This window comes from Erythrolamprus reginae, chromosome 6 (assembly GCF_031021105.1).
Source record: "Erythrolamprus reginae isolate rEryReg1 chromosome 6, rEryReg1.hap1, whole genome shotgun sequence".
In the NCBI taxonomy this organism is placed as follows: domain Eukaryota; kingdom Metazoa; phylum Chordata; class Lepidosauria; order Squamata; family Dipsadidae; genus Erythrolamprus; species Erythrolamprus reginae.
Genome location: NC_091955.1, coordinates 30,978,532 through 31,005,408, shown reverse-complemented (window position 1 = coordinate 31,005,408; position 26,877 = coordinate 30,978,532). Strand labels below are relative to the sequence as shown.

At 40.5% G+C, this 26,877-nt stretch overlaps 1 protein-coding gene across 1 annotated transcript in view; it reads right to left on the bottom strand.

The window, feature by feature from the left end:
- The window catches only part of ASZ1 (ankyrin repeat, SAM and basic leucine zipper domain containing 1), a 57,482-nt gene that overhangs the window by 14,547 nt on the left and 16,058 nt on the right, over positions 1-26,877 (bottom strand). Inside the window, exons 5-6 of the mRNA XM_070755475.1 lie at positions 10,362-10,473; positions 4,280-4,414 (exon numbers count right to left, since the gene is read on the bottom strand). Of these exons, the coding sequence (XP_070611576.1) occupies positions 4,280-4,414; positions 10,362-10,473 (247 nt within the window). The remainder of the gene's footprint in view (positions 1-4,279; positions 4,415-10,361; positions 10,474-26,877) is intronic.

Sequence of the window (26,877 nt, the reverse complement as noted above, 5' to 3'; positions counted from 1 at the left end):
ACCTTGGGAACGAAAACGGGGGGAATACTGACCTGGAGATCTCTGATAGGAAGCCGCTTGATCTTGCTGACGCCCTGGGCGACGAAAGGACTGCGTTTTGGTAGCCTTTTTGGTGGTTGGGCCCAAAACTTTCTTCTTGTCCGTGGTTTCCGTGAGGAGTGGATCCAGAAGATCACCGAAAAGAAGGTCGCGCTTTAAGGGTCCCAGGGATAACTGCCACTTCTGGCGTACTCCCGCTTGCCAAGGGCGAATCCATAGGAGTCTTCTTGCCGTTGTAGAAGCTGCAATAGACTTAGCAGAAAATCTAGTAGATTGTAAAGTGGCATCAGCCACGTACTGAGCAGCTGCAAAGACCTTGTTGAAGTCTTGTTGACCTCTCAAGTCATCGGGAGGAATATGCTGTTGAAGTTGGCGAAGCCAGAGAAGCATAGCTCTGGAGAAAAAGGAAGCCGCTGCAGAACTTTTAATGGCCCAGGAATCTGCGGTGAAACCTCTTTTGAGCATTTGTTCAATCCGCTTGTCCTCTGGGCAGAGGACTTCCTCTGCTTCGCCTGGCACAGCAGCCGCCGAGTGAAGGATTTTGACAGGTTCATCCGGTTTAGGAAAGGATAGGAGCTCCTCATAGGAAGAGGAGAGTTTGTACAATTTCCTGTCCTTGGTTGAGGGGTTAAGCCCAGAGGCTGGGAAATCCCACTGCTTAAGTAAGGCATCTTTAAACAATTTAGGCATAGGAATTACCTCGTTATCCTCCTGTTCCTCTGTGAAGTAAGGTAAATTCTCCTCCGGGGGATCAGTGGATGTGGAGGCCTGTTTCTCCTGGGCCGCCAATCCCGTAGAAATTCTAGCTTTGAGGAGGAGAGATTTAAACAATTGAGAAGGAAAAATAGTAATTGGAGAAGGAACCTTTATTTGGGATTCCTCATCATCTGAGAGGCCTTGAAAGGGATCCTCATCCTCCTCCATATCCTCATATTCGTCCTGAGAGGAATCTGAATCATCCTGAATAGGAGCTCTAACCGCTGGGGAAGAACCCAAGGGGCGGGAGGGACGAGGAGGTGGAGGAGGTAAGGGAAGCTCATTGATGGTAGAGAGTTTAGCATCAATGGCCTTGGACAACACAGAAAAAATAGATTGGAATTCAGGAGGTAAACTAGAAATATCAGCAGGAATGGCAGAAGAATCCCTGAGGGCCTGGGAGGATCCTGGCTGGGGGGAATCTTCAATAAGATCTGGTTCCTCTGGACCTATTCCCCATAGGTTAGGTTGGGGTCTGTCTAGGTTTGGCTCATCCAGAGATAACACAGGGACCCCAGAAGGAGGCAGACTAGAAGCCTCTGGGGGGTCTTGACTACTGAGTACTTGGGCCTGTACTTTCAAACGCTTTGCTGATTTGTCATGGATTCTTTGTAGGGCTAGGTCCCTTCTCTTCTCAGCCCTGGTGACCTTGGTCGAGGGGCGGGCCCCTGAAGAAGAGGAGGTCGAGGCCTGGGGGATACTGATAATCTCATCGCCTGTAGGCCTGGCCTCTCTGGGACCTTTAGTTGTGCCTCTCTTGGGAAAAGTAGCCATAGTCTGACAATTAACAGAAGACCAGGCTGAGCCAAATAACTGAATAATTAGGGAGAAGAATTTCAAAGCCTTCCCAAGAGGAATGGATCCTGCTCCGAGGCCTCGGAGCTGCTGAGACTTGAGGACAATCTGGGCAAACCCAGAGTTCGTGCCCCCAAATACAGCGGGGCCAGCCTCCCTAAACTTTAATTAAAGTAACCAAGGCACTCTGGTTGGAGGCTTAGCCGGTGGAGAATTAAGCCTGAGCGTCCCAAAGCCCACTCCGGGATCCACGCGGTGGACTGAGGCCTACGCGGCTGGCAGGAGGCCAACACGAGAGACCTAAATTTAAAAAGGGCGCGAAGGCCTTCGCGCCGAAAAATCGCTCCGTAATAAAATTCTTAAAGGGGAAGCGATCGACTAAGTCCAGGAGACTAGAACAAGCGTCTCACTCCGCAGGAGGTATTTCTTAAGCCCTTTAACGTTTTATACAATAATGAATCAATGAATCAATACTTGCACCAAGACCTCCAGGCCAAAGGATTAAAAGAATCCACAAGCGGCAGCGGGGATCGTAAACGGCAAAACAGCCGGGGGAAAACGAAACCGCAACTTCTCCCAAGGAAAAAAGCCGAGCCACAAACGGCTGGCGCTATTAGTGCAAGTAAATAAATAAGGATAAACAATTCTTACTACTTTTGAAGATAAAGATCGAAGGGAAGGTGTTAGAATGTTGAACGAGCTATCACAATACAACCGCAGGATATGCGAACTGAGCGAATTCTGGGGAAGGGGCGGATCCGGCAAGCTTTTTTAACACTAGGCTCAGTTCCACCGGATTGGACATGAGCAACCCCATGTGACTGCTGGACCCGCTCCTTCAGTACGGAGAACAGCCGGGCGGCTTCCCAGGAGCCTCCCGAAGCCAAACGCCAAACCCGAACTTCCATGTTTGGACGCTGCTGGGAAGCCACGCAGCTGTTTTAAAAGGTGACAGCCGGGCTGGGGGGCTTCCCAGCAGCCTCCCAAACCCCGAACCCGGAAGTTCGGCAAAAGTTCGGGGTTCGGGAGGCTGCTGGGAAGCCCCCCAGCCCGGCTGTCACCTTTTAAAACAGCCGCGTGGCTTCCCAGCAGCCTCCCGAAGCCGAACGCCAAACCCGAACTTCCGCGTTCGGCGTCTGCTGGGAAGCCGCGCGGCTGTTTTAAAAGGTGACAGCCGGGCTGGGGGGCTTCCCAGCAGCCTCCCGAACGCCGAACCTGGAAGTTCGGGTTGGCGTTCGTAACACGAAAAAAGTTCGTAAGAAGAGGCAATTTTTTTCTGAACCCCGGGTTCGTATCTCGAGTTGTTCATAAGACGAGGGGTTCGTATCTTGAGGTACCACTGTATATGAATAGTGTATATAGATTAACCCTATGTAATGAATTTCAGTAAATTTAGCCTGTGAAAATAAAATATTTTATGATGCTTGGAAGCATTATGTCAGAGAAAACAGAACTACAGAGAGGTTTATGGCAAAAAAGAGGTTTATGCTCCAAGTATTTTTAAATGTCCTGCATTTTTTAAAAAGGAATATAAACTACTTAAAGGGAATATTAAGTAGTTGGTATGCCACATAAAGACAATGCAAATATTTAAAACACTTACTGGAAATAAAGTAGCAAGTTTGGAGCACTGGTTAAAGTACCAGTTAGAAATTAGATAGCTGGGTGATCCTTGAACCAGTCACCCTCTCTCTCAGCAAGAGAGGAAGCCAGTGCAAGCACTCCTGAAATATCTACCGAGATTGTCAATCATCTGGGTCATGGTTGTCCCAAAGGTGCTTTTTTTCAAAAGGCAACTGGACTTTATTTTTTCTTGAAGACATTTTGCTTCTCACCCAAGAAGCTTCTTTAGATCTGACTGAATGGTGGAGGATGGAAGGATTTATATTCCTTGTAGTCATTTGGTTGTTAGGACCCTTCCTGAGAGTTCTTGAGGCCACTTAGAGGTTTATCTGTGCCCTCAGTGTCACCTGATTTGTGCAAATGGTGTGGAACCTTCTTGGAATTACTGTTAGGATTGTGTTGTAAACAGTAGATAGGTGGCATAGTATCCTTCTCCCTCTGTTGAGAGAGGGCTATTCAATCTTAATATAACTGGCCTCTTTGACCCCTTTCAAACTAGTGATCCTCTCTATCCAGAATGTGGATTTTTCTATCTTCAAAAGAGTGACTTTTCTCTTTCTCTCTTGGGAAATCCTCGACAGGGGCTCTCAGAGGCTCCGCTCCACACCCAACAGCAAAGCATTGCCTTGGCAGGGACAAGGCAGGTGTGCCGCTGTGTTAGCCAGTCTTGGGAGGCGGCAACTGCAAAGGCGGCTCCGTCGGCTTCCCTTTGAGCACAGTGGTAGCGGGAGCCTGGGGCATGGATGTTGCCACCACTGCCGGGCCCGGCTAACTCAGCAGCGTGCCTGCCTCATCCCTGCCAAAGCAACGCTTTGCTGCTGAGTGCGGAGCGGAGCCTCCGGGAGCCCCTGGTGAGGATTCCCTGACACACAGAGAGAGAAGAAAGATAAAGGGGGGGGCAGGGACAATGTGTGTGAGGGGGAGAGAAAAAAATCCTATTTCGCAGATTTTTGTTTATCGCAAGTGGTCCTGGAATGGAACACTCATGATAAACGAGGGATCACTGTACTCCTAATGCAATTAAAACATCTCAATTCAAGGATCGATTCCTCACATAGAACAGTACCTCTAAATGCTTGTTCTTCTTTGCAATCTCTCCTGACGTCTGTCCATCTTTTGTCTGTATTGATTTATCAGCTCCAAGTTCAAGCAGCTTGAATACTACTTTTTTATGACCCTGGCATGCTGCCCATGTTAATGCCTGTAATGGTTTATTAGCAATTGTGATCATATTTATTTTAAAATAATAAAAAGAAAAACTTCAGAAAATACATTACTTCTGAATGATCCCACTCTATATACATAGAAACATAGAAACATAGAAGTCTGACGGCAGAAAAAGACCTCCTGGTCCATCTAGTCTGCCCTTATACTATTTTCTGTATTTTATCTTAGAATGGATATATGTTTATCCCAGGCATGTTTAAATTCAGTTACTGTGGATTTATCTACCACGTCTGCTGGAAGTTTGTTCCAAGGATCTACTACTCTTTCAGTAAAATAATATTTTCTCATGTTGCTTTTGATCTTTCCCCCAACTAACTTCAGATTGTGTCCCCTTGTTCTTGTGTTCACTTTCCTATTAAAAACACTTCCCTCCTGGACCTTATTTAACCCTTTAATATATTTAAATGTTTCGATCATGTCCCCCCTTTTCCTTCTGTCCTCCAGACTAGACAGATTGAGTTCATGAAGTCTTTCCTGATACGTTTTATGCTTAAGACCTTCCACCATTCTTGTAGCCCGTCTTTGGACCTGTTCAATTTTGTCAATATCTTTTTGTAGGTGAGGTCTCCAGAACTGAACACAGTATTCCAAATGTGGTCTCACCAGCATTCTATATAGCGGGATCATAATCTCCCTCTTCCTGTTTGTTATACCTCTAGCTATGCAGCCAAGCATCCTACTTGCTTTCCCTACCGCCTGACTGCACTGTTCACCCATTTTGAGACTGTCAGAAATCACTACCCCTAAATCCTTTTCTTCTGAAGTATTTGCTAACACAGAACTGCCAATACAATACTCAGATTGAGTAAACTGCAGTTTCCATTGCTTTGACCATTTATCTAGTAAAGCTAAATCATTTACCATATTACAGACGCCTCCAGGAATATCAACCCTATTGCACACTTTAGAGTCATCGGCAAATAGGCAAACCTTCCCTACCAAACCTTCCCCTATGTCACTCACAAACATATTAAAAAGAATAGGACCCAGAACAGACCCTTGTGGCACACCGCTTGTAACCTGACTCTGCTCAGAATACTCGCCGTTAACAATAACTCTCTGATGTCTACGCTTCAGCCAGCTGCAAATCCATTGAACTATCCAGGGATTAAGTGCAATCTTCACTAATTTATCTATCAGCTCTTTATGTGGAACTGTATCAAAGGCTTTGCTGAAGTCCAGGTAGGCAATATCCACGGCACCACCTTCATCCAACACCTTTGTGACATAGTCAAAGAAATCAATGAGATTAGTCTGACATGATTTGCCTTCAGTAAAGCTATGCTGATTTGGGTCCAATAAGTTATTGTTTTTTAGGTGCTGATTTATCCTCTTTTTGAGTAGAGTCTCCATCATTTTAACTACCACTGATGTCAAGCTAACTGGCCTGTAGTTACCAGCTTCTTCTCTACTGCCCTTCTTGTGGATAGGCACAACACTGGCCATTCTCCAATCCTCAGGAACTTCTCCTGTTAACAAGGATTGGTTAAACAAATCAGTCAGGGGGGTAGCAATGACAGATCTGAGTTCTTTAAGAACTCTGGGGTGGATGTCATCTGGACCCATTGCCTTATTTATCTTTAATAGTTCAAGTTCTTCTAAGACATCGGCTTTTAAGATCACTGGAGCTGAATCCGTACAGCTGGAAGCAATGCTATATCCCTCTATAGTATTATTTTGTAAGGTGTCTTTTGAGAAAACTGAACAGAAGTAGCTATTGAAATGGTCAGCGATCTCCTTATTCCCATTAATGCATGTATTATTCCCGGTACTAAGCTTCGTGATGCCGCAGTTTTTCTTCTTCTTATCACTAATATATCTGAAGAAGGTTTTATCCCCCTTCTTTACAGATTTGGCAATTTCTTCCTCTTTTGAGGCTTTAGCAGCATATATTATCTGTTTCGCCTCCTTCTGTCTCATTTTATACACCTCCCTATCAGCTATACTTCCGGACTCTTTATACCTCCTATAGGCAGCCTTTTTTTCATTCACTATAGCCCTTACATCATTGCTAAACCATAGCGGTTTCTTCTTCCTTTTACCTTCAGCTATTTGTCTTACATACAGTCCAGTGGCTTTTAAGATGGCCTTTTTTTAATACAGTCCACTGGGTGCTCGCTCCTGCCATTTTATCCCTCCCCTTTAATTCATTATCTAAATATTCCCCCAATGCATTAAAATTTGTTTTTCTGAAATCCAATACTTTGGTTGTATTATAGGATTGCTCACAATGAGTTTTTAGATCAAACCACAAACATAGATGGTCACTGCAACCTAAATTTTCTCCCACCTTGACCTCTGAAACCCAATTCCCATTCGTAAAAACTAAATCTAGAATATTCTCCCCTCTAGTTGCTGTCTTAACCAGCTGTGCCAGAGCTGCTCCTGTAAAGGCCTCTACTATATTCTTACTTTTGCATGTAAGGGCACTGGGGATATTCCAGTCAACATCAGGCATGTTGAAATCACCCATAACCACAATAACTCCCTTTAGTGCCATTTGGGTAATTTCATCCACCATCTTGTTGTCATATTCCTCAGATTGCCCTGGAGGCCTATAGATCACCCCAATTCTAATGACAGAACCTTCTTTATTTTGCATGCAAATCCAGAGAGTCTCCAGATCTTGACATGTATTTTGAATTAGTGTTGTTTTTAGACTTTCTTTAACATAAATGGCTACTCCACCTCCCCTTCTCTCTATTCTATCCTTCCTATACAGTGTATATCCTGGTATGGATATTTCCCATTCATTAGAATCCTTAAACCATGTCTCAGTTATGGCAACCAGATCCAAATTATCTCTAGATATTATGGCCATTAACTCACAGAGCTTGTTGTTCAAGCTTCGAGCATTCATGCACATTACCCGAAGAACATTATTTTCATTATTAGTTTGCCCCTTATCATCAACAACTTCATCTATTTTATTTGCAGCTCCCTTTTCATAAGCTTCCAAAAACTGATTTATCCTCATTGGTCGGGGACAGAAATCACCCACATCAGTTACATCTCTGTCTCCTTTACCTAGTTTAAATGCCTATCCAAAAAAGTTCTGAATTCCTCACCGAGCACCTGGGTACCTCTGTATGATGGATGCAAACCATCCCTCTTAAACAACTCCATATTAGACCATCTACTGACATCATGACTTACATAGCCAAAACCTTCAGCTTTACACCACTGCCTTAACCACACATTAAACTCTCTGATACACGTTGTCTTATCCTCTTGGCCACAAACCGGTAACACCTCTGAGAAAGTCACTGAATCAGTTATTTTACCCAGCTCCACTCTTAGACATTGAAAATATCTTTTTACTACATTAACATTTCTCTGGGACAAATCATTTGTGCCAAGATGCACCACCACATCAACGTTATTACCTTTACTCACAGCCTTGACAATGTTTGTAATCCGCCTCCTGTCCCTGCTGGCAGTGGCTCCTGGTAGACACCTCATCACCTTCACCACATCCTTACTCTGTCCCAAATCAACACCTCTAACAATCGAGTCACCCACAAGAAAATGTGTCGTCTTTTTATTTCTACTAACTGCACTTGATGGTTTGGTGACATTTACAACAACTTCTCCTTTGAACATCCCCTCATTCTCTACCTGAGGGGCATTGCTAATACCTACAACATCCTTACTATTTAAATCCGCAAGAACATTATAGGAATTGGATACAGAAAGACCAAAATTGCTATGTTTTTGCTCAACTGCACGTAATCTTCCTGAACCAACAGTTGTCCACACAGCCCTCCTCCTCGGGGGGCGCTGTGGAAGTGGAGGCTGCACACATGGCTGCATTACAGCACGTGGCTGGGACAATCTTTCCACTTCTGCCTGCAAGTTACAAACTAAGGTCTGCAATCTAGAGATCTCGCCATATAAACTAGATGTCCTTATGCAAAAAGGGCAGCACCCCAAGTTCCACAATGTTCTACGGAAGACAACAGCCAAACAAGTGTTACACTGCACCAAGCCAGTCATCTTAACAATGTATTGAAATACAAGTACTTAGCAAGAAAATCAACCCCTACTGCTACCAAACTTTGCTGATTTTGGTTTATAGTTATATGATTCGCGCGCCGCCAGGCGCATGGGCCACTAGTTTTCTCACCTCTTTCTCTGTGTTCTGAAAGTGCAATTTAAAATGGCTTTTTCCCAGCTTTTTATACTTCCCAGTCTAGTCCCACTCCAGCCTAATGTGTGAGTGGTCTGTTCTAAAACACAATCAGCCAATAAAATTGTCCTTTCCAGACAGTAGTATCTGCCCCTCCTCCTTGAATTCAAAAATACAAACTGTAAAAGAGCACTAGTTTTCTCACCCCTTTCTCTGTGTTCTGAAAGTGCCGTATTTTTCAGATTATAAAATGCACCATTGTATAAGATGGATCAAGATTTCGAAGAGGTAAGTAAGAAAAAGTTTTTGCCTTCCCCAGCAGCACTCTGCAGGCCTTCCAAAATCTCTGTGTGCCCAGTTTTTGCGAAAAACAGAGTGCGAAGAGCACACAGAGGGTTTGGAGGCCCGCAGAGTGCTTCTGGGGGCTGGGGAAAGGCAAAAATTCCCATTTTTGTAAAAAATGGACTATTGTTTGCCCATTTGTACCAAAACCAGGCCCATTTTTTTGGCAAAAATGGGACTTGGGGGCAGGGCTTCAGGAGGCCAAATATGGCTGAATTCGGTGCATAACATGCACCAACATTTCCCCCCTCTTTTAGGAGAGAAAGGTACGTCTTATACTCCAAAACATACAGTTAACACATATGAATAATTTGTCTTTGCATCCTCATTCAGCATCATGTCTTACCAAAGTTTAAAACAAACTTTGTAATAGGAAGAACAGAGAAGAAAGAAAATATGGGAAGAAAGTGAGGCTAAATATAACTGGGGTTTGACTGAGGTGCAATATGGTAGCACATAAATTAAATTGTACACAATGTTGTACAGCAATTGCACCTATTCCTGGACCATGAAGCTCTGCTCAGTTATTTACACCCTAATTACTTCCTGAATGGAGTACTGTAACATGCTTTATGTGGGGATGCCCTTGAAGAGTATTTGGAAGAGTAGCTGGTACAAAATGCAAGAGAATTGGCAGTTATGTAGAAACATATAGAAAAATATACATTGAGCTGCATTGGTTACCAGTTTGTTTCCACATCCTATTGAAGGTGCTATTTTTGACCTACGTGGCATGGGATCAAATTATCTGAAGGATTTCCTGTTCTTGATTATATCTATTCATCTTATCACGTCCAGCAGGAGGCATGCCTTTTTTGCCATAGCACCCACTCTTTGGAATACAGCCCTGAGACAAGGTTAACCCCAAATTGTCTTTTGATATGTTGTAAGCCGCCCTGAGTCCTCGGAGAGGGGCGGCATATAAATCCAACAAATAAATAAATCTTAAAGCCTCCAGAAAGCCCTCAAAACATAACTTTCCCATCAGACCTGAGGAATCCTTTCAGAACAGGAAGCCCTTGCAGAGACTACCTTACACATGAAAATTTGATTTTTAACCCTCTCACAATTTTTGTCTTAATAATTGTTATAATTAGTTTTATAAATGTTGGTTGTACAGAATCACCTTAGTTTCAGAATCACCTTGGGTGACATTCAGACATATGAATTTGATAAATAAATAAATAAATAAATAAATAAGTAAAGCTGTGTTACACTTTTGAGAAGAACTAGAATTTTCCCAGCTCTGCTCTGCTTTTTATTTGTCTACATTAAGTCTAAGACTACATTTCCATTTATTTTCTGTTATACAATAGCAGTGCTGGAGTAGTAAAAATTGCCAGCGATTGGGGGGGGGGGGAACCCATATATTTAAAGTCCACCTTGTTGAAATATTTGAAGTTTCATAAAGGAAAGTAAATATCTAATTAGGATTATACAAAAAACTCACAGTGTAACCGCCTTTATCTTGGGCATTTACTTCTGATCCATGAACAACAAGGAGAGCCACAACTTGTAAATGGCCTTCTCGGGCTGCATACATTAATGGAGTCATTTTCTTCCTACAGGAGAATACATAATATCTGTTAAAGAAATAATAGCTAAATTCAAAGCACATTTTAATCTGTTATTAATAAAAAGAGCAGTGTCAACTGAATAAATATTTATGCATCACATGTTCTGTAAGAATTCTCAGTACAGAAATTGTTAAGTTCAGTGCAATGAATTGCTGATGCAAATGTTATCATGATAAATGCTCCATCAAGCATAGAAAAAATAAGTCATAAAATGAGATGACTCAAAAAGAAAAAAAACAATGCATCACTTCAGTAAAATTTTCTTTACTGAATCCAGTTCTTGTCAACATAATACCAAAAAAATGTTAAAGATTCTAGAAAGAGTGCAAAGAAGAGTAATAGTGATGATTAGATGGCTTGAGGCTAAACAGTATGATGAATGGTTGCAGGAATTAGGTTCATCTAATCTAGTGGTGATATTATAGCAGTGTTACAATATTTGAGGAGTAGGAGTCAAACTTTTCTTCAAAGTTATTGAGGAAGGGATAGCAAGTTACAGATGGGCAATTATCAAGGGAATGAGAGATAATTAAGAAATATTTCCTTGACAGTGAGAAACAATTAATCAGTGGAACTGCTTACATTCAGAAATTGTGCATATTCCATCACTGGAGGTTTTAAAGAAGAAATTGGACAGCCATTTGTCCTATAAGCATGAGTCTCCTGCTTGAGCAGGGAGTTGGACTGGAAGATCTTCAAGGTCCCTTTCAATTGTTATTCTCTATTTTGAATGTTACATATATAAGAATAGTTATAACGCACGTGATTTAGAGGGATTACCTTAGAATTTTCAAATAATATTGTTAATCACATGTAAAACCACTAGAGGGATCTCTAAACACACTGAAACCTATCAAAGTGGAAACACTCTTTCCACTATTTCTACATCCCATTATTTCAGTGATATAGCAGCTATGTATTCTTTTGTTAGAAATATAAAAACATCTAACAAAGACTTTTTATAGATAGAAGAATAGACTATTAAAAGGTTTTGTGGATAAACAGTTCAGAAAGGGTATTTCTTCTACCTGTACTATCAGCTAAATAGGTATGTGTGAATGAAATAAAACTGGGAGGAAAGGCTTGTTCATAAATTATCCAGAATCATAAAAATTACTCGGTATAATAAAGCCAAGTGGGCTGAAAGAACTTCCTAAATACAGTGGTACCTCGAGATACGAGTTTAATTCGTTCCGGACCTGGGCTCTTAAGTCGAGCAGCTCTTATCTCGAACGACTTTTCCCCATAGGAATTAATGTAAATAATTTTAATTGGTTCCAGCCCTCAAAAAACTCACAAAGTTAGTCTAAATTATGCAGAAAGACATGTTTTTAATGAAGAAATGTACATGTACATATAAATGAATAATGAAGTTTCTTTCACTTAACTTGTAAACTTTCTTAAACTTTTAAATTTACATATGTTCAACTTCTCTGCCACCCAATCCTGTAGGACAGAGGTCCCCAACCCTTTTTGCACCAGGGACCGGCTTTAAGCGATCAAGAGAGGAATGGGTGAATGAATGGACGGAGGGTGGGAAGGAAGGAAGGAAAGAGGGAAGGGACAGAAACAGAGGAAGGAAGCAAGGAAACTTATGAAAGGGGAGAGTAAGAGAGGAATGAGTGAAGGGAGGGAGGGAGGGAAGAAGGTGGGAAGGAGAAAGAAAAGAAGAAATAGAGGAAGGGAAGGTAAAAGAGAGAAAGAAAAAGAGCAAGAAAGAAAGAAAGAAAGAAAGAAAAAAAGAAAGAAAGAAAGAAAGGGGGAAGGGACAGGAACAGAGGAAGGAAGCAAGGAAACTTATGAAAGGGGAGAGTAAGAGAGGAATGAGTGAAGGGAGGGAGGGAGGGAAGAAGGTGGGAAGGAGAAAGAAAAGAAGAAATAGGGGAAGGTAAAAGAGAGAAAGAAAAAGAGCAAGAAAGAAAGCTGCAAGCACCCCCCCGAGCCCCCCAGGCCGGCTGCAACCTTTTAAAACACGCGCGCCGCTTCGCAGCTGTCTCCTGAAGCCGAACGCGGAAGTTAGCGTTTGGCTTCAGGAGACAGCTCCTTGGCGCTTGTATCTCGAATTTGGGCTTGTAAGTAGAACAAAAATATCTCTCCCCTCCCAGCTCTTATCTCGAGTTGATCTTAAGTAGAGCAGCTCTTATGTCGGGGTTCCACTGTACTGTAGTTTACCAAAGTAAATTGGCAAGAAAATAGCAAACAAACTAAAAATTCTGAAGGAAGTACAAGTTGTAAAACTGAAACTATTTCAACAGGATTCAAATAGACAGTAACTAAATTAGTTATTTATTTATTTATGTATTTATTCGACTTCTATGCCGCCCAATCCCGAAGGACTCAGAACGGCTTACAACAACAATAGGAGTACAATATAAATAGATACAAAACAGTAGAAAGAAGTCAAACATTATCTAAGGCTAAAACATTATCAATAAATGATTTATAGGCTAAAGTGAATACATGAGAATATCAATTTAGCTCTGGAAGTTACTAAAATCCGGAAAAGTGTAGGGGCAAGAAAATTATAAATGAGCTAAAAAATAAAAGGTTAAGGGCATCTTTTGTCAAGGAAACAATAGAAATGTTAAAAGAGAGGAATCAGGAAGAGATGTAAAAGAGATTTTAAAAGTAAGTCTTGATGTGGAGAAAATTGCAACATTATCTCTTTTATGTAATTACCAGGATGAACTTGTTGACCAAATTGGGATGAGCTAATGAAGTTGATGGCAGTAGTTTCTGCATCAACAAAAGTAGTGGGCAGGCTTGATTTTTTGATTTAATAAAATACTTTGCATGAGAAAACTACTGGAAACTATTCCTACTTAATTTAGAGGAAACCTCATTTGCAACATAGTTTAAAGAACCCAGTAATCAAAAGTAGATACAATAGCACTAAATGGATCACCTGACTGCCTGACTTTTAAATGCTGTTTATGTGTAAATATATTCCATAAAGTAACAATTTATTGAAATCAGTCACATGTATGGATGGAACTGCACTTTATAGTTAAAATAAGCATTCAATTCTCTATAAATCTTTATAGTAGAATAATAAAATAGAACGTTAGAATCTATGCTCACTGGGTACTAATTACTGAGAAGGGGAAACTGTCAGGAAAGAGTTATATTATGATTCCTCCTGATTTAAAGTATTCCCAAAAGTATATGACTAGCAACTATAAAAATATGGACCTTTGGTCTTACACTTCCCAACTCCTAGTCTCTTAGTTAGCATTTTTAAATTTATTGCAATATACTGGAACACAAATTGCTAACAATAAAATGAAAATAAACAATGAAGAGTGAGAATTGTTACGCACAGGAATGATTCACTGTCCCAACACTGGGATGCAATACCATTTTAGTCATATCCTGTAGTGATAATGGAGGATAAAGAGAATCTAGAAGTTGATTTAGATGAGCTATGTAAAAAAGGAATTTACAAAATGTAGGAGCTTTAAATATTAATAAAACTGTTGAAATCTTCCTTAAATTCACCAAACAACTTCAATAAAGGTTTGTAATAAAATTATTCGAGTTGTGAAATAAAAAAGAACATGTTGGGATTCTGCAGTAATATTCAACTTTTCTATAGCAACACGTGACAATACATAACAACAAATATAGAGATCTGCGCATGCGTTGCACTAGCTAAACGCTCCGAAAGAAAGCTCCTATATGTGGAGAAGGAAAAGTAAAAGTTAACCCTCAACAACCCTCTCTAGCTTGGTGAAAGCGGATTGAGAGGAGAGCGAACGGTACAAGCTGTGGAAAAACTTGATTAGAAGGAGTTAAAAGTTGAAGCAAGTAATTGTTTCTAACGGGTTTGCGTGGAGAAGCGAGGACAAAGGGAAGATGGCGTCTACTGTGGAGTTGGAGGGAAAGATGGATTCGCTGCTTAAAGCTTTTGCTGACATGGGGAGACTGCTCCAAGATATGAAAAATGAATTATCTGCAGTCGGAGTTGGAATGACAGAATTGAAAGAACAATCCAAAACACAAGATCAAAGAATTGGGAAACTGGAGGTGGGAAAATCTCGCCAGGAACTTCGCATCATTAATTTGGAGGACAGACAGCGCAGATCTAATCTTCGCTTGAGAGGTTTCCCCAAAGATTTTGCGGAGAGTAAACAACTTATTCAAGAAATCCTTCAATGGTTCACTGAGAACAAAGTTAAATGTGAGTTGCAAGAATTTGAAAGAGCGCATTGGGCTTTTGGATCCCGCAAACGGGGGGACTCAAAGGACATTATTGTAAGGTTTGTTTCAGAAAGGAGAGCTGCTGAAATATTTAAAGAGTTGAAACAGATTTTAAACTTACGTTACAAAGCTTTTCCAATACGCGTTTTAAAAGATTTGTCTGCTGAAACCCTCAAGATGAGAAGCCAGATGAGAGAGGTATCCTCCCAACTTTATGAAAATGGAATCAGGTTTTCTTGGCGTTATCCTGCTACAATAATTGTGTTTAAAGATTCCAAGGTTTTCCAGGCGAGATCGTTAGAAGAGGGAAGAAAGCGGCTTTTCCATTTGGGGTTAAATTTGGAGGGAGCAACCCAGAGCCAGTCATCGATGGATCGACCAGATGCAGCAGAAGAAGAGTTGTTTCTCCAACCGCTCCGTGATGCAGGGCAAAGTAAAGGGGAGAAGATTGCAGCACTTCAAAGAGAACTGGCCTCACTCCAGGCAGAGAAGAAAGACGAGCCAAGGGTTACTCGACAGAAGAAAAAATAATAAACTGAACTGAGTTGACTTGCTAATATGGTATCAAGTTTTTCAACTAATTAATCTTTTTTTGTACTTCTTTTTTGGTTGTTCTCGCTAGTTAACAGGGGGAGAGGAGGGAAGGAGGGGTGAATCTTTTATTATGTTGTAAAATGGGGAAGAAGGGGGGGCTTTCTGAGGGAACGCAGATCCAGGAGTGCTTCTTAGTAACGGAAGTTTTTTTCGTTGCCTCCCCCTGGGGGGGGAGGTCAGGATAGGGGCACCAGGGTGGGGATTCATTGTAACAAAAAAATATTTTTCCGGTAGGCTGTTTTGTTGGAAGGGGAAATGCATTTAAATTATGTAAATGAGTGATATAGGGTTATTATCGCTGAATGTAAATGGTCTCTCATCACAGAAAAAACGTTATAGAATCATGAAGCTGGCAAAGGACAGTAAGGCAGATGTTTTATTTTTATCTGAAACTCATAAGGGAAGGGAAAAAACAGACAGATTAGTCACAAATACTGAGTGGCAGAAAGTTTATGAGTCGAGAGGAACGAATAAGGCAAAAGGAGTCGCCATCTTGTTTCATCGAAGAGTGCATTTTCAGTTAAGTAATATTAAAAGGGACAAAGATGGCAGAATGCTATTTATTAAGGGGAAAATAAGTAACAAGTTAGTAACCTTAGCGGTAATTTATGCTCCCAATGTAAATGCAAAACAATTTATAATAAATGTAAAACGGAAACTAGATGAATTTGCAGAAGGTATAGTGATTTTAGCAGGCGATTTTAACCTGGAATTAACAGCAGGGAAGGAGGAAAAGAAAAAGTTACACCTAAATAAAATCAATATGATGGATCTTCATGAAAACGTAGTTAATAGAGATACTTTCTATTCTGCAAGACATAATAAATTTAGCTGTATAGATTATATGTTAATTAATAAAACAGATAAGGTAAAATTTAAGAAAGCGGAAGTAAAAACTATTTGGCTATCAGACCATGCTCCTCTGTTAGCTGTGATAGAGATAGAGGTTTGTAGCAAACAAAGAATTTGGAGGTATAACCCCATTGTCTCAGCAAATGAGGAGAGTAGAATGAAATTACAAAGGGAACTTAATGGATTCTTTTGTATTAATGCAACAGGTGAGATTAAACAAACAATAGTTTGGGATACACATAAAGCAGTAATGAGGGGTAACTGCATTAGTACTGAAGCTTTTATTAGGAAATCTTGGGATGTTAAGAGGAATAATTTATTAAAAGAAATAGATTTAATCCAAGAAACTTTAAAAATTACAAGAAATAGAGAATGGAATTTATTATTATCATTTAAGAAAAAGAAATTACAATTACTTGATGAATAAAGATGGAATAAAATGAATATGATTATGAAACATAGAATTAGAGGTTGGAGTAACAAATCAATGAAGCAAATGGCACACTATTTGAAAAAAAGAAAAGAGAAATCTTACATCTCTGCTTTAAAAGATAAGGAGGGTGTAATAAAAGGTAGTAATGTAGAAATGGAAAAAATAATGAGAGATTTTTATGGGGAATTATATAAAAAAGAGTATGTTGTTTCGCAAACCTCAGAGGTTAAAAAGAAATTAGAGGAAGAAGATAGTCAAATGTTAAATGCAAAAATCACAAGTGAGGAGATATCTAGAGTTATTAAGGGATTGAAACCTGCCAAAGCTCCAGGTCCAGATGGTTTTACTGCTGAATATTATAAAGTGTATATGAATGAATTATTACCGCATATGGAGAAATTGTTTAATAATGTATTGGAGACTTTTGAAACTCCACAGACGTGGAAAATGTCAGAAATTATAACGGTCCCAAAACCAGATCGTGATTTAATGGACCCGAGTTCTTATCGCCCCATCAGCCTATTAAATCAGGATTATAAGATATTTATGAAAATATTGGCAAATAGGGTGGAGAATATATTACCAAAAATAATTGGAGAAGATCAATATGGATTTGTGAAAGGAAGGAAAATTTATGAACCAATAAGAAACGTGGTCAATGTTTTACACCATGCTACCAGTACCAAAAGAAAATTAAGCATTTTAAAATTAGATGTCTATAAGGCTTTTGACAAAGTTAACCATGACTACCTATTTCAATTATGTAAAGACTTAAATATGGGAAACATATTTTGTAGAGTTATAGAAACAATATATAAGGATAATGTGGCTCAAATCAGAGTAAATGGCAATAGAACAGAAATGGTTAAAATTCAAAATGGAACTAAGCAGGGTTGCCCACTATCCCCAATGTTATTTGCATTAGCAATTGAGACCCTAGCAAACAAAATTAGAAATGATAAGGAATGGAGAGGCTATCAAATAGGGGAACTTGAATTGAAATTAAACTTATTTGCAGATGATGCTATAGTGATGTCTGAAACCCCAATTGAAATGATGAAAAGAATAATGATACTACTTCAGGAATTTAAAGATCAATCTGGACTTAAGGTTAATATAGACAAATCAGAGATAATATGTTTAAATACTGGCCCTAAAGAGCAAATCGAGATTCAAAAAACTTCAGGACTGAAACTAGGTTGTAAAAAAATGAAATATTTGGGAATTTGGTTATTCAAGAATCCAATAGAAATAGTAACGGCCAATTATAACCTAATATGGAAAAAAATCCAGAAGCAGATTAAAAATTGGAAGGGTAAAAAGTTAGGAAGAATGGCTAAGGTTAGGGCCCTTAAGATGATGATAATACCAAAAATGATGTATTTGTTTCAGGTTCTACCTGGTAGTTTTCCTGAGGCAAAATTAAGAGAATGGGATAATAGACTAAATTTTTGGATTGAAGGAGAATAAGGAAGCACTGGCAGTTTGCACAAAAGAAAGAGGGAGGTTGGGGCAGCCCATGTCTAGTATTATATAGAAAAGCATTTCAAATGGAAAGGTTAATGGAGCTACAGTTATGGGGGGGAAAGAAATGGGTAGAATTAGAAAAAGAAATTAATAATATAAATAACAAAGAACTATTATTTAAAAATTGGAGTAGAATTGAAACCAGTACCTTAAGTGATCCTTTTAAAGCATGTTTAGAAATATGGCTTAAATGGCAGAGGACAAATGGAATAAAGGTATCCAGACTATCAACGTTACATGTATTGAATATAGGGGATGATGTTAATCTAAGTAGAATTATTAAAATATTAAATAGTAAAGGGATAACGAGAATTGAACAATTATATGAGAAAGATGGAAGAGTTAGTAGAACTAGATTGGAATGGTGGATTGGTAAACAGAATTGGTTGCAGATTAATGCAATATGTACATACTTAAACAAAAGTGAGAATAAAGAAGCCTTCTTACGGGAAGAAAATAGTTTAGAAAAAATAATAAGTGAAAAGATAAATGAAAGTAAAGCACAAGCCGGTAATATATATAGAATGCTATTGCAAATGGAAGAAGAAGCAACCAAAAGTTTAACAAGATGTTGGCAGAATGATTTACAAATAGATGAAAGAGAAATGAAAGAAGCAATAGAAAATATATACAAGATTAAAAATACGAGAGTTAGAGAGATGAGAAGAAAAATCTTACATAAATGGTATTATACACCTGTACAAATTGCACACTTCCAGGGGAAAGAGAAGGGCAAATGTTGGCACGGGTGCCAGAAAAAAGGAATTTTTATGCATATGATCTAGGAGTGTGCAGAAATTCAGAAATTCTGGAATGTAGTCCAGAATGAAATTAATAAAATGTTAAACATTAACTGGATTATTACAAAAGAAATAGCAATTTTAATTAAACATAGGGAACTAGGAGAATTTAAGGAAATTAAAACCGCAGCATTGGAAAGTGCTCAAGCGGTGATGGTATTAGGATGGAAAGATTCTACAAAATGGACAGTACAAAATTGGTACTGGTATATGGTGGATCACATACATTTTGAAATTATGGAAATAAGATTAAATAATTTTGATGAGAATAAATTGGAGAAGCTGATGGTGCGATGGAAGAAGGTAAAAGACTATATGTTAAGTAGAATCTGTGATGTAAATATGAAAAATAAATTACAATCACTCTTTCAGTAATATTTGTTCAAGATAGAGCCAAGGATTAATAGATAGATAAATAAGTAAAAAAATTTGAATCCTCTTGTAGGGGTGGTGGGGGTGATGGGGTGTGTGTGTTGTTAGGTGACGGGCACATGCACTGTGCACTGTTATATGTTTGTTTCATGTAAACCTATAAAACCAATAAAAATTATTTTAAAAAATAAAAAAATAACAACAAATATAAACATTTTAGTAATTGGCAGACTGTTCTTTAATATTCTTCAATTGGAGAATTCAGAACAAGATGATAGGGACAGGTCTTAGTCCTGTTTTATAGGATGAATTTGACTTGGTGATGCCTGATGAAGTGGACAAAGCCATGGGAGCTGTGAGTTTCTCCACTTGCTTACTGGACCCGCGTCCCTCCTGGCTGTTTCATCAAGCAGAGAAGTGACACCCAGTTGGATCCAGACATTGATTAAGGCTTCCTTGAGTGAGGGGTCCTTTCCTTAACCGCTAAAAGAAGTGATTGTGCTTCTCTTCAAGAAACTGTCTCTGGATCCAGCGGAGTTGAAAAACTTTAGACCAGTCTCCAACATACGATTCTTGGGTAAGGTTGTAGAGAAGATGGTTGCACTCCAACTCCGGCAGTCCTTGGATGAAGCCAATTATTTTGACCCTTTTCAGTCTGATTTCAGGACCGATCACAGCACAGCACAGAAACCGCTTTGGTCTCTCTGATGGATGATCTCTGGTGGGCCTAGGATAGGGGTCATTCCTCTATCCTGGTGCTTCTTGACCTCTCAGCGGCCTTTGATACCATGGACCATAGCATCCTTCTGCGACGGCTTGAGAGGTTAGGAGTGGGAGACACCGTTTTATGATGGTTCTCCTCATATCTCTCCAGTCGTTCTCAGTCGGTGTTAGTGGGGAGTCAGAGGTCCCTATGCTGTGGGATTCCACAGGGGTCTGTCCTCTCCCCCCTACTATTTAACATTTACATGAAGCCCCTAGGTGAGATAATCCATCGGCATGGGGTCAGATATCATCAGTACGTTGATGATACCCAGCTATACATCTCCACCCCATGCCAATTCAGTGAAGCGGTGGAAGTAATGTGCTGTGCCTTGAAGTGGTAAGGGTCTGGGTGGGAGCCAACAGGCTCAAGCTCAACCCAGCCAAGACCAAGTTGCTGTGGGCATTTCGTCCTAAGGACCATTCTAATTGTCCATCCATCGTTTAGGAGGAGGGGGGGCTTCAATCTCCTCAGATAAGGTCTGCAAGTTGGGTGTCCTCCTGGATCCATAGTTGAGCCTTGATCACCATCTCCCGGCTGTGGCCAAGGGGACCTTTGTCCAGGTTTGCCTTGTATACCAGTTGCGGCCCTTTCTGGATCAGGAGGTTTTACGCACAGTGACTCAGGCCCTCATCACCTCCTGTCATGGGGCTATCCTTGAAGAGTGTTCAGAGACTGCAAATAGTCCAGAATGCTGCCGCGCAAACTGTCATGGGTGCACCTCGGTACACCCATATAACACCTATGCTCCGCGAGCTGCACTCGCTACTGATTGGTCTCTGGTCAACAGAGACCTTGTGATTCAAGGTGGTTATTATCTATAAAGCCCTACATGGCTCAAGACTAGGCTATTTACGGGACGGTCTCTTGCCGTATACCTCCCAGAGACTAATAAGATTGCACAGGGGTGGCCTTCTCTGGGTCTCATCGACTATGAAATACAGGTCATCGGGGCCGCAGGAAAGGGCCTTCTCTGTGTCCACCCCAGCTCTATGGAACTAACTCTCCCCCCGATGTCCATACTGCTCTCACTCTGCTGGCCTTCCCTGGCTTTGCCCGCAGGCCTGGGGGCCATGTATTGTACATCATTTATGGCCAATTTATATTGAATGATATGTATGTTTTGATTGGATTGCTGAGTTGTAGGTTTTAACTTGTAGTTGACTTCTTTTTATTGTTAACTGTACTTTTTTAATATTGTTGTAAGCTGCCCTGAGTCCTTCAGGATTGGGCGGCATAGAAGTTGAATGAATGAATGAATGAAATAATTTACATTTGTCGCAGTTCGGATTGTTCTTATAGTTTTGAGTTGTGGTACAATTCAATACAAAATTTTATTTATCAGGTACCGAAAAGAATTGGATACATATTAAAATCTGAAAATCCCCAGGAAAACAATTCATATATATCAGAAAATAAATCACATTTTCAACAAATATATTCCTATCACTTGAAATGATGCGAACGGTGATATCTTCCTGTATCCCGTTCAATGAAGAAGTTGGACATCCATGAAAATATAGGCACCAACAGCAAAATATTCTTTTAAAAATGGCCACCAATTACCATATTTTTTTGGAGTACAAGATGCACCAGAGTATAAGATGCACCTTAATTTTGGGGGAGCAAAACAAGAAAAAAACAATTCTGGGCATTTAACTGGAGTGAATGTGGTGGGAAATGATTTTCATGTGGGCAAAAGAGAGATTTGGCACTGAAGGCTCCACTCCTGATTTTGGTGGTGATGTGTGCTGATCTGCTGGGCAGTTTGTGCCAGAAGACCCACATTATTTCAATATTTTGATTATTTCAGGCTTTGTGCACTTTCCAACCCACTCCAAAAACGGAGTGTGCAGAGACCAGACTATGGGTTACTCCATTCACAGACACACCGTGTTAGCAATGCAAGCAATACACACAGTGGCTGGCACGTGCTGACCACCAAGAAAAGCCATGTTCACACATGCATCATTTTGCCTGTTTAAAAATGCCTCATTCCAAAAGTTTCAATGAAGATCCAAGAAAGGAGGGGAAAGAAACATCTGCTATATTTTGGTCTCCGCACGCTCTGTTTTGGAATCTGGGACAGAAAGAAACATCTATGACTCTCCTACTCTCCATCCTTAACCTCGGCAGATAGAAAAACATACCCTCGATGAAGAGGTGAGTAGGAGTGTTATAGATGTTTCTTTCTGTCCCTGATTGCAAATTCAGAGCATGTGGAGACCAAAACAAAGCATTGCAAAATATGCATCATTTTGCCAGTTTAAAAACGCCACATTTCAAAGGTTTCAATGCAGATCCAAGAAAAGAGGGGAAACACCCATGACTCTCCTGCTCTCCTTACCTAACTTTGGCAGGTAGAAAAACGCACCCCAGATGGAGTGCATTTTTCTATCTGCTGAGATTAGGGACGGAAAGCAGGAGAGTCATAGATGTTTCTTTCTGTCCCCAATTCCAAAAACGAAGTGCATGGAGACCAAAACATAACCTCACATTTTGGGCAGCAGGTGGCTCTGGCTGCATGTCCCATTTTTGGAATTGGGGAGGAAAGCTGCAGCCTTGGCCAGAGCCACCCACCAGAAATGGGGCACGAGGAGGCAAAAAAAGAGCATCGTGTTTCAGGTGGTGGGTGGTTCCAGACAGCGCTACAGCCCTAAAACACTTTCCTCCTCGATTCCAAAAACGGTGCATGCAGCTAGTGCTGCTTGCCATCCAAAACACAATGTTCTTGGAATCGGGGAGGGGATCATGGCACTGCCACCTGAAGTGCTTTCCTCCCCAGATCAAATGACGATTCACCTTGCCTTATGCCTCCTGTGCAGCGCCTACTTCACCGAGTCCCTACCTTCCCCTGTCTGCGAGTGGAAGTGAAAATCCCTGCTGCCTGGAATCGCCCAAAAATCCAATGTTCAGTCCCCACTCTTGGAAAACCTCCGAAGAGTGGGGTTTGGCAGATGAATATAAGACACACCCAGTTTTTGACTCTCTTTTGTAGAGTAAAAGGGTGTGCCTTATACTCCAAAAAATATGGTAGCTGTCTCTATAAACAATTGTTAAATTGCCAAGAGTCACTTAGTTTAGCTGGGCAGTTATACAAATATTGACTGACTTACTGAATATGACATCCATATTGGGCAGAAACTAACTATCAGTACTATCAAGTAACTGGCAGCAGGGTGGAAAGAAAAGGAACTCAAATAAAAACAATATGAGGGAAAATAAGCTGGTACCTCTGCTCATTCAATATACAGTAGCTTATTTCCAAACTTCAGCAGAATCTAGAGAATACTGTATAAGCCAAATATTTAAATCCTTCTTTCAAGACCCTGTACTCCAGAGCCACACAGCACTTTGGATTTAAAAGGAAAGAGATGCCCTGAAGTGTGTGAAGTATTGACACAGCATCCGCCAGTAAGCCCTTAAAAATCTTACATAAGATCTGAGATCACACAGCTGCACTATGACACATTAACCCAGATATATTCTGAAAATCCTTTTTCCTTTCAAACCCCAAACACAGCTCTTTCCTATTCCTTTCCAACACCCATCAAAATATAGATACCATTTGAATGTTTATCTTTTCTCATAGTTATAAATCAACTTTAATGTGAGGGGCATTCAAATAATTACTGTGAAGTAACAGGTCCCTGTGCCTCCCATTCTTTTCTTCCTCCTTCCTTTTAATCGAAGGTAACATATCTATATCTACAACAGTTTTTTTCAATTTTAGCAACTTTACGATTTGTGACCTGCTTCCAGAAACCCCCACTTGAGGTTGAGAAACACTGTGCTAGATATCCCAAAGGTGCTTTTTCAAAAGGCAATTGGACTTCCTTTGTTTTGCTTGAAGATGTTTCAGTTCCCATCCAAGAAGCTTCTTGGATAAGAAGCTAAACATCTTCAAACAAAACAAAGAAAGTCCAGTTGTCTTTTGAAAAAGCACGTTTGGGACAACCATGACCTAGATCAGCGTTTCCCAACTGGTGTGCACACAGCCAGGTGTGCCGTGAAGCTCCTAGGGAAGCTCCAGCTGGGCGGGGCGCTGCGGGTGCTGGGGCGGGCTTTCCCGAAACGGACAGAGAATGCCCTCTCTCACAGCCCCCTGGCTGGGAGCGCTTTCGCTGCGAGAGGGCTTTCTCCATCTGTTTCGGGAATGCCTGCCGCCCCCCTCTCTCTCTCGCGCCGCTCCCCTTTTCTCTCAGCCCTCCCTGGCTTCGCTTCTCAATCCCTCCCTCCTTCCGTCTTTCCTTCCCCTCAGCCGTTCTGTCTGGGGGTCTCCCGCTCTTCCCTTCCCCGCCTCCCAGGCTTTGCCTTCACCACCCCCACCCCCTCTTTGGTTGGCAAGGAGTCCTTGCCGCATCCTGCAGTTCGCACTCGGCTCGAGGCCGCTTTCCCTGGCTGTGCTCTTTCTCTCTCTCTCTCTCTCTCCCTCCCGTGAGCCGGGGGAAGGAAGAAACAAAAACTTCTTGCAACGGGCCCACCCACGCGCTCGTGCCCGTGCTCGTCCCTTCAGCAACGAGGGAGGGAAGTCAGAGGGTGAGGGAGCGAGCGAGCGCTCTTGTCCTCGGTGCCCTCTGCAGCCTGCCTTCCTTCTTCTTTGCCGCCGCTGAGGGACGGAGAGAAGGATAGAAAGGAAAGAGGGAGGGAGAGATAGAAAGGAAAGAGGGAGGGAGTAAAGAGGGAGGGAGAGATAGAAAGAAAATAGATAGAAAGGAAAGAGGGAGGGAGGAAAGAGGGAGGGAGAGATAGAAAGGAAAGAGGGAGGGAGAGATACAATGGAAAGAGGGAGGGAGGAAAGAGGGAAGGAGAAATAGAGTGAAATGGAGGAAGAGATATTTTTTTTGTCCAAACTTTTCTTTAGCCCCCACCCCCCGCCCGAGAGAGAGAGAAAGAGAGACATAGCAAGAGAGAGAGAAAAAGAAAGAGATAGCAAGAGAGAGAGAGAGAAAGAGATAGAAAGAGAGAGAGAAAGAGATAGCAAGAGACAGAGAGAGACAGAGAAAGAGAGAAAGATAGAGAGCGAGAAAGAGAGATAGCAAGAGACACAGAAAGAGAGAGAAAGAGAGATAGCAAGAGAAAGAGAGACAGAGAGAGAGAGAAAGAGAAAGAAAGAGATAGCAAGAGAGACAGAGAAAGAGAGAGAGAAAGAGACAGCAAGAGAGACAGAGAGAGACAGAGAAAGAGATAGAGAGAGGAAGAAAGAGACATAGCAAGAGAGACAGAGAAAGAGAAAGAGAGAGAATGAAAGAGAGATAGCAAGAGAGGCAGAGAGAGAGCAAGGGAGAGAGAAAGACATAGAGGGAGGGAAGGAGGGAGAGAGAAAGAGAGCAAAAAAGAGAGGAAGAAAGAAAGAGGGATGGAGAGAGAGGAAGAAGGGAAGGAAGGAAGAGAGAGAAAGAAAGAGGGAGGGAGAAATAGAGTGAAATGGAGGAAGAGATATTTTTTTGTCCAAACTTTTCTTTAGCCCCCCCGCGGCCCCCTGTCCAGTGTTCCCCAGGATTTTGAAAATATGAATAATGTGCCGCGGCTCAAAAAAGGTTGGGAAACATTGACCTAGATGACTGAGAATATCCATAGGCACTGTGCTAGGTAATGAAATAATCAAAACACTAACACTACCATTCAGTATCAGTAACATTCAGTATCCAAAGTATCAGGGATTTGTAGTTTCATATCATTAATGTTTTTTTCTCATTGAGAATGCCATCTCATCTGAAATTACATTCTGTAAGTCTTTTGTTTGGTTTCCCAGTCTCCCAACCCAACAATACAGATTGTTGGTTGTTTTCTGGATTTTGTTTTCGATCAAATATTCTCTACAGAGAAAAAAATAATTTCTCAAAGTTTCATTTTTACCACTAGTACCGTAGTTAGAGACCATTTGAATATGTGACATGGAAATACAATTTAAATAAATTGTTAGTCCACCAGGAAACCATGTTAGGGGCATAAAAGAAATAATCAAATACTATAAACTTCTGAATGGCATTTGTTTGTATCAAAAATATGCTGGAGAACATAGGCATTAAACTGATGTTTAAGGGTATGTCTCTAGAACAAGGAACATTGTAATAGTTATAGCTTACATACAGGAAGTATTTTTTTATGCTCCAAACTGATGGATAATTTTTCTTCCATGACAAGAAACTATATTATAGTAAATTATTAAGTTTATATAACTGTCCTCTATCTCTGTTTAGATACATTTGTGATAAAATTTATTAACTAAAGAATAAATGTGACACTTTTCCCAGGCTATTTGCAAGCACTGGGATGTCATTTAACAAAGTTAACCATCATAGAATGATAAAGTCAAGGCCGATGAAATTACACAGTAGTGCTAACGTGGTACTTATCAGCAGCAATAAATATTTTCTGTTATAATTAAATATTAAGCAATAGGTTAAATAACTCATACATTAACTAATTAATCAACAACAACAAAAAGCTCCTACTTAGAATGAAACATTCTTTATGTTGCGTCACACAAAATTCCAAATTAGTAACCAAAACTGTGGAAAAACCTATGAGTGCATAAGCAGAATATTCTAGAATTCTCTGGAACATTTTGTTCTTCCTCTGGATAACAAAGATCCAGATGTGGCTTCATTATAATTAGTTAATAATTGGATATTTCATTTACTAGGCAATATTATTATAATTATAATTATAATTATTATTATTTATTAGATTTGTATGCCACCCCTCTCCGTAGAGATAAAGACTATAAAGACTATCAACAGACATCAGAAAATGACATCAATCTTTTTTTACAATACTATTTGTGACTGTAGCTAAACCAAATGCAAAAGCTGAAATGGCAACTTTAAAGAATAAATTTTGAT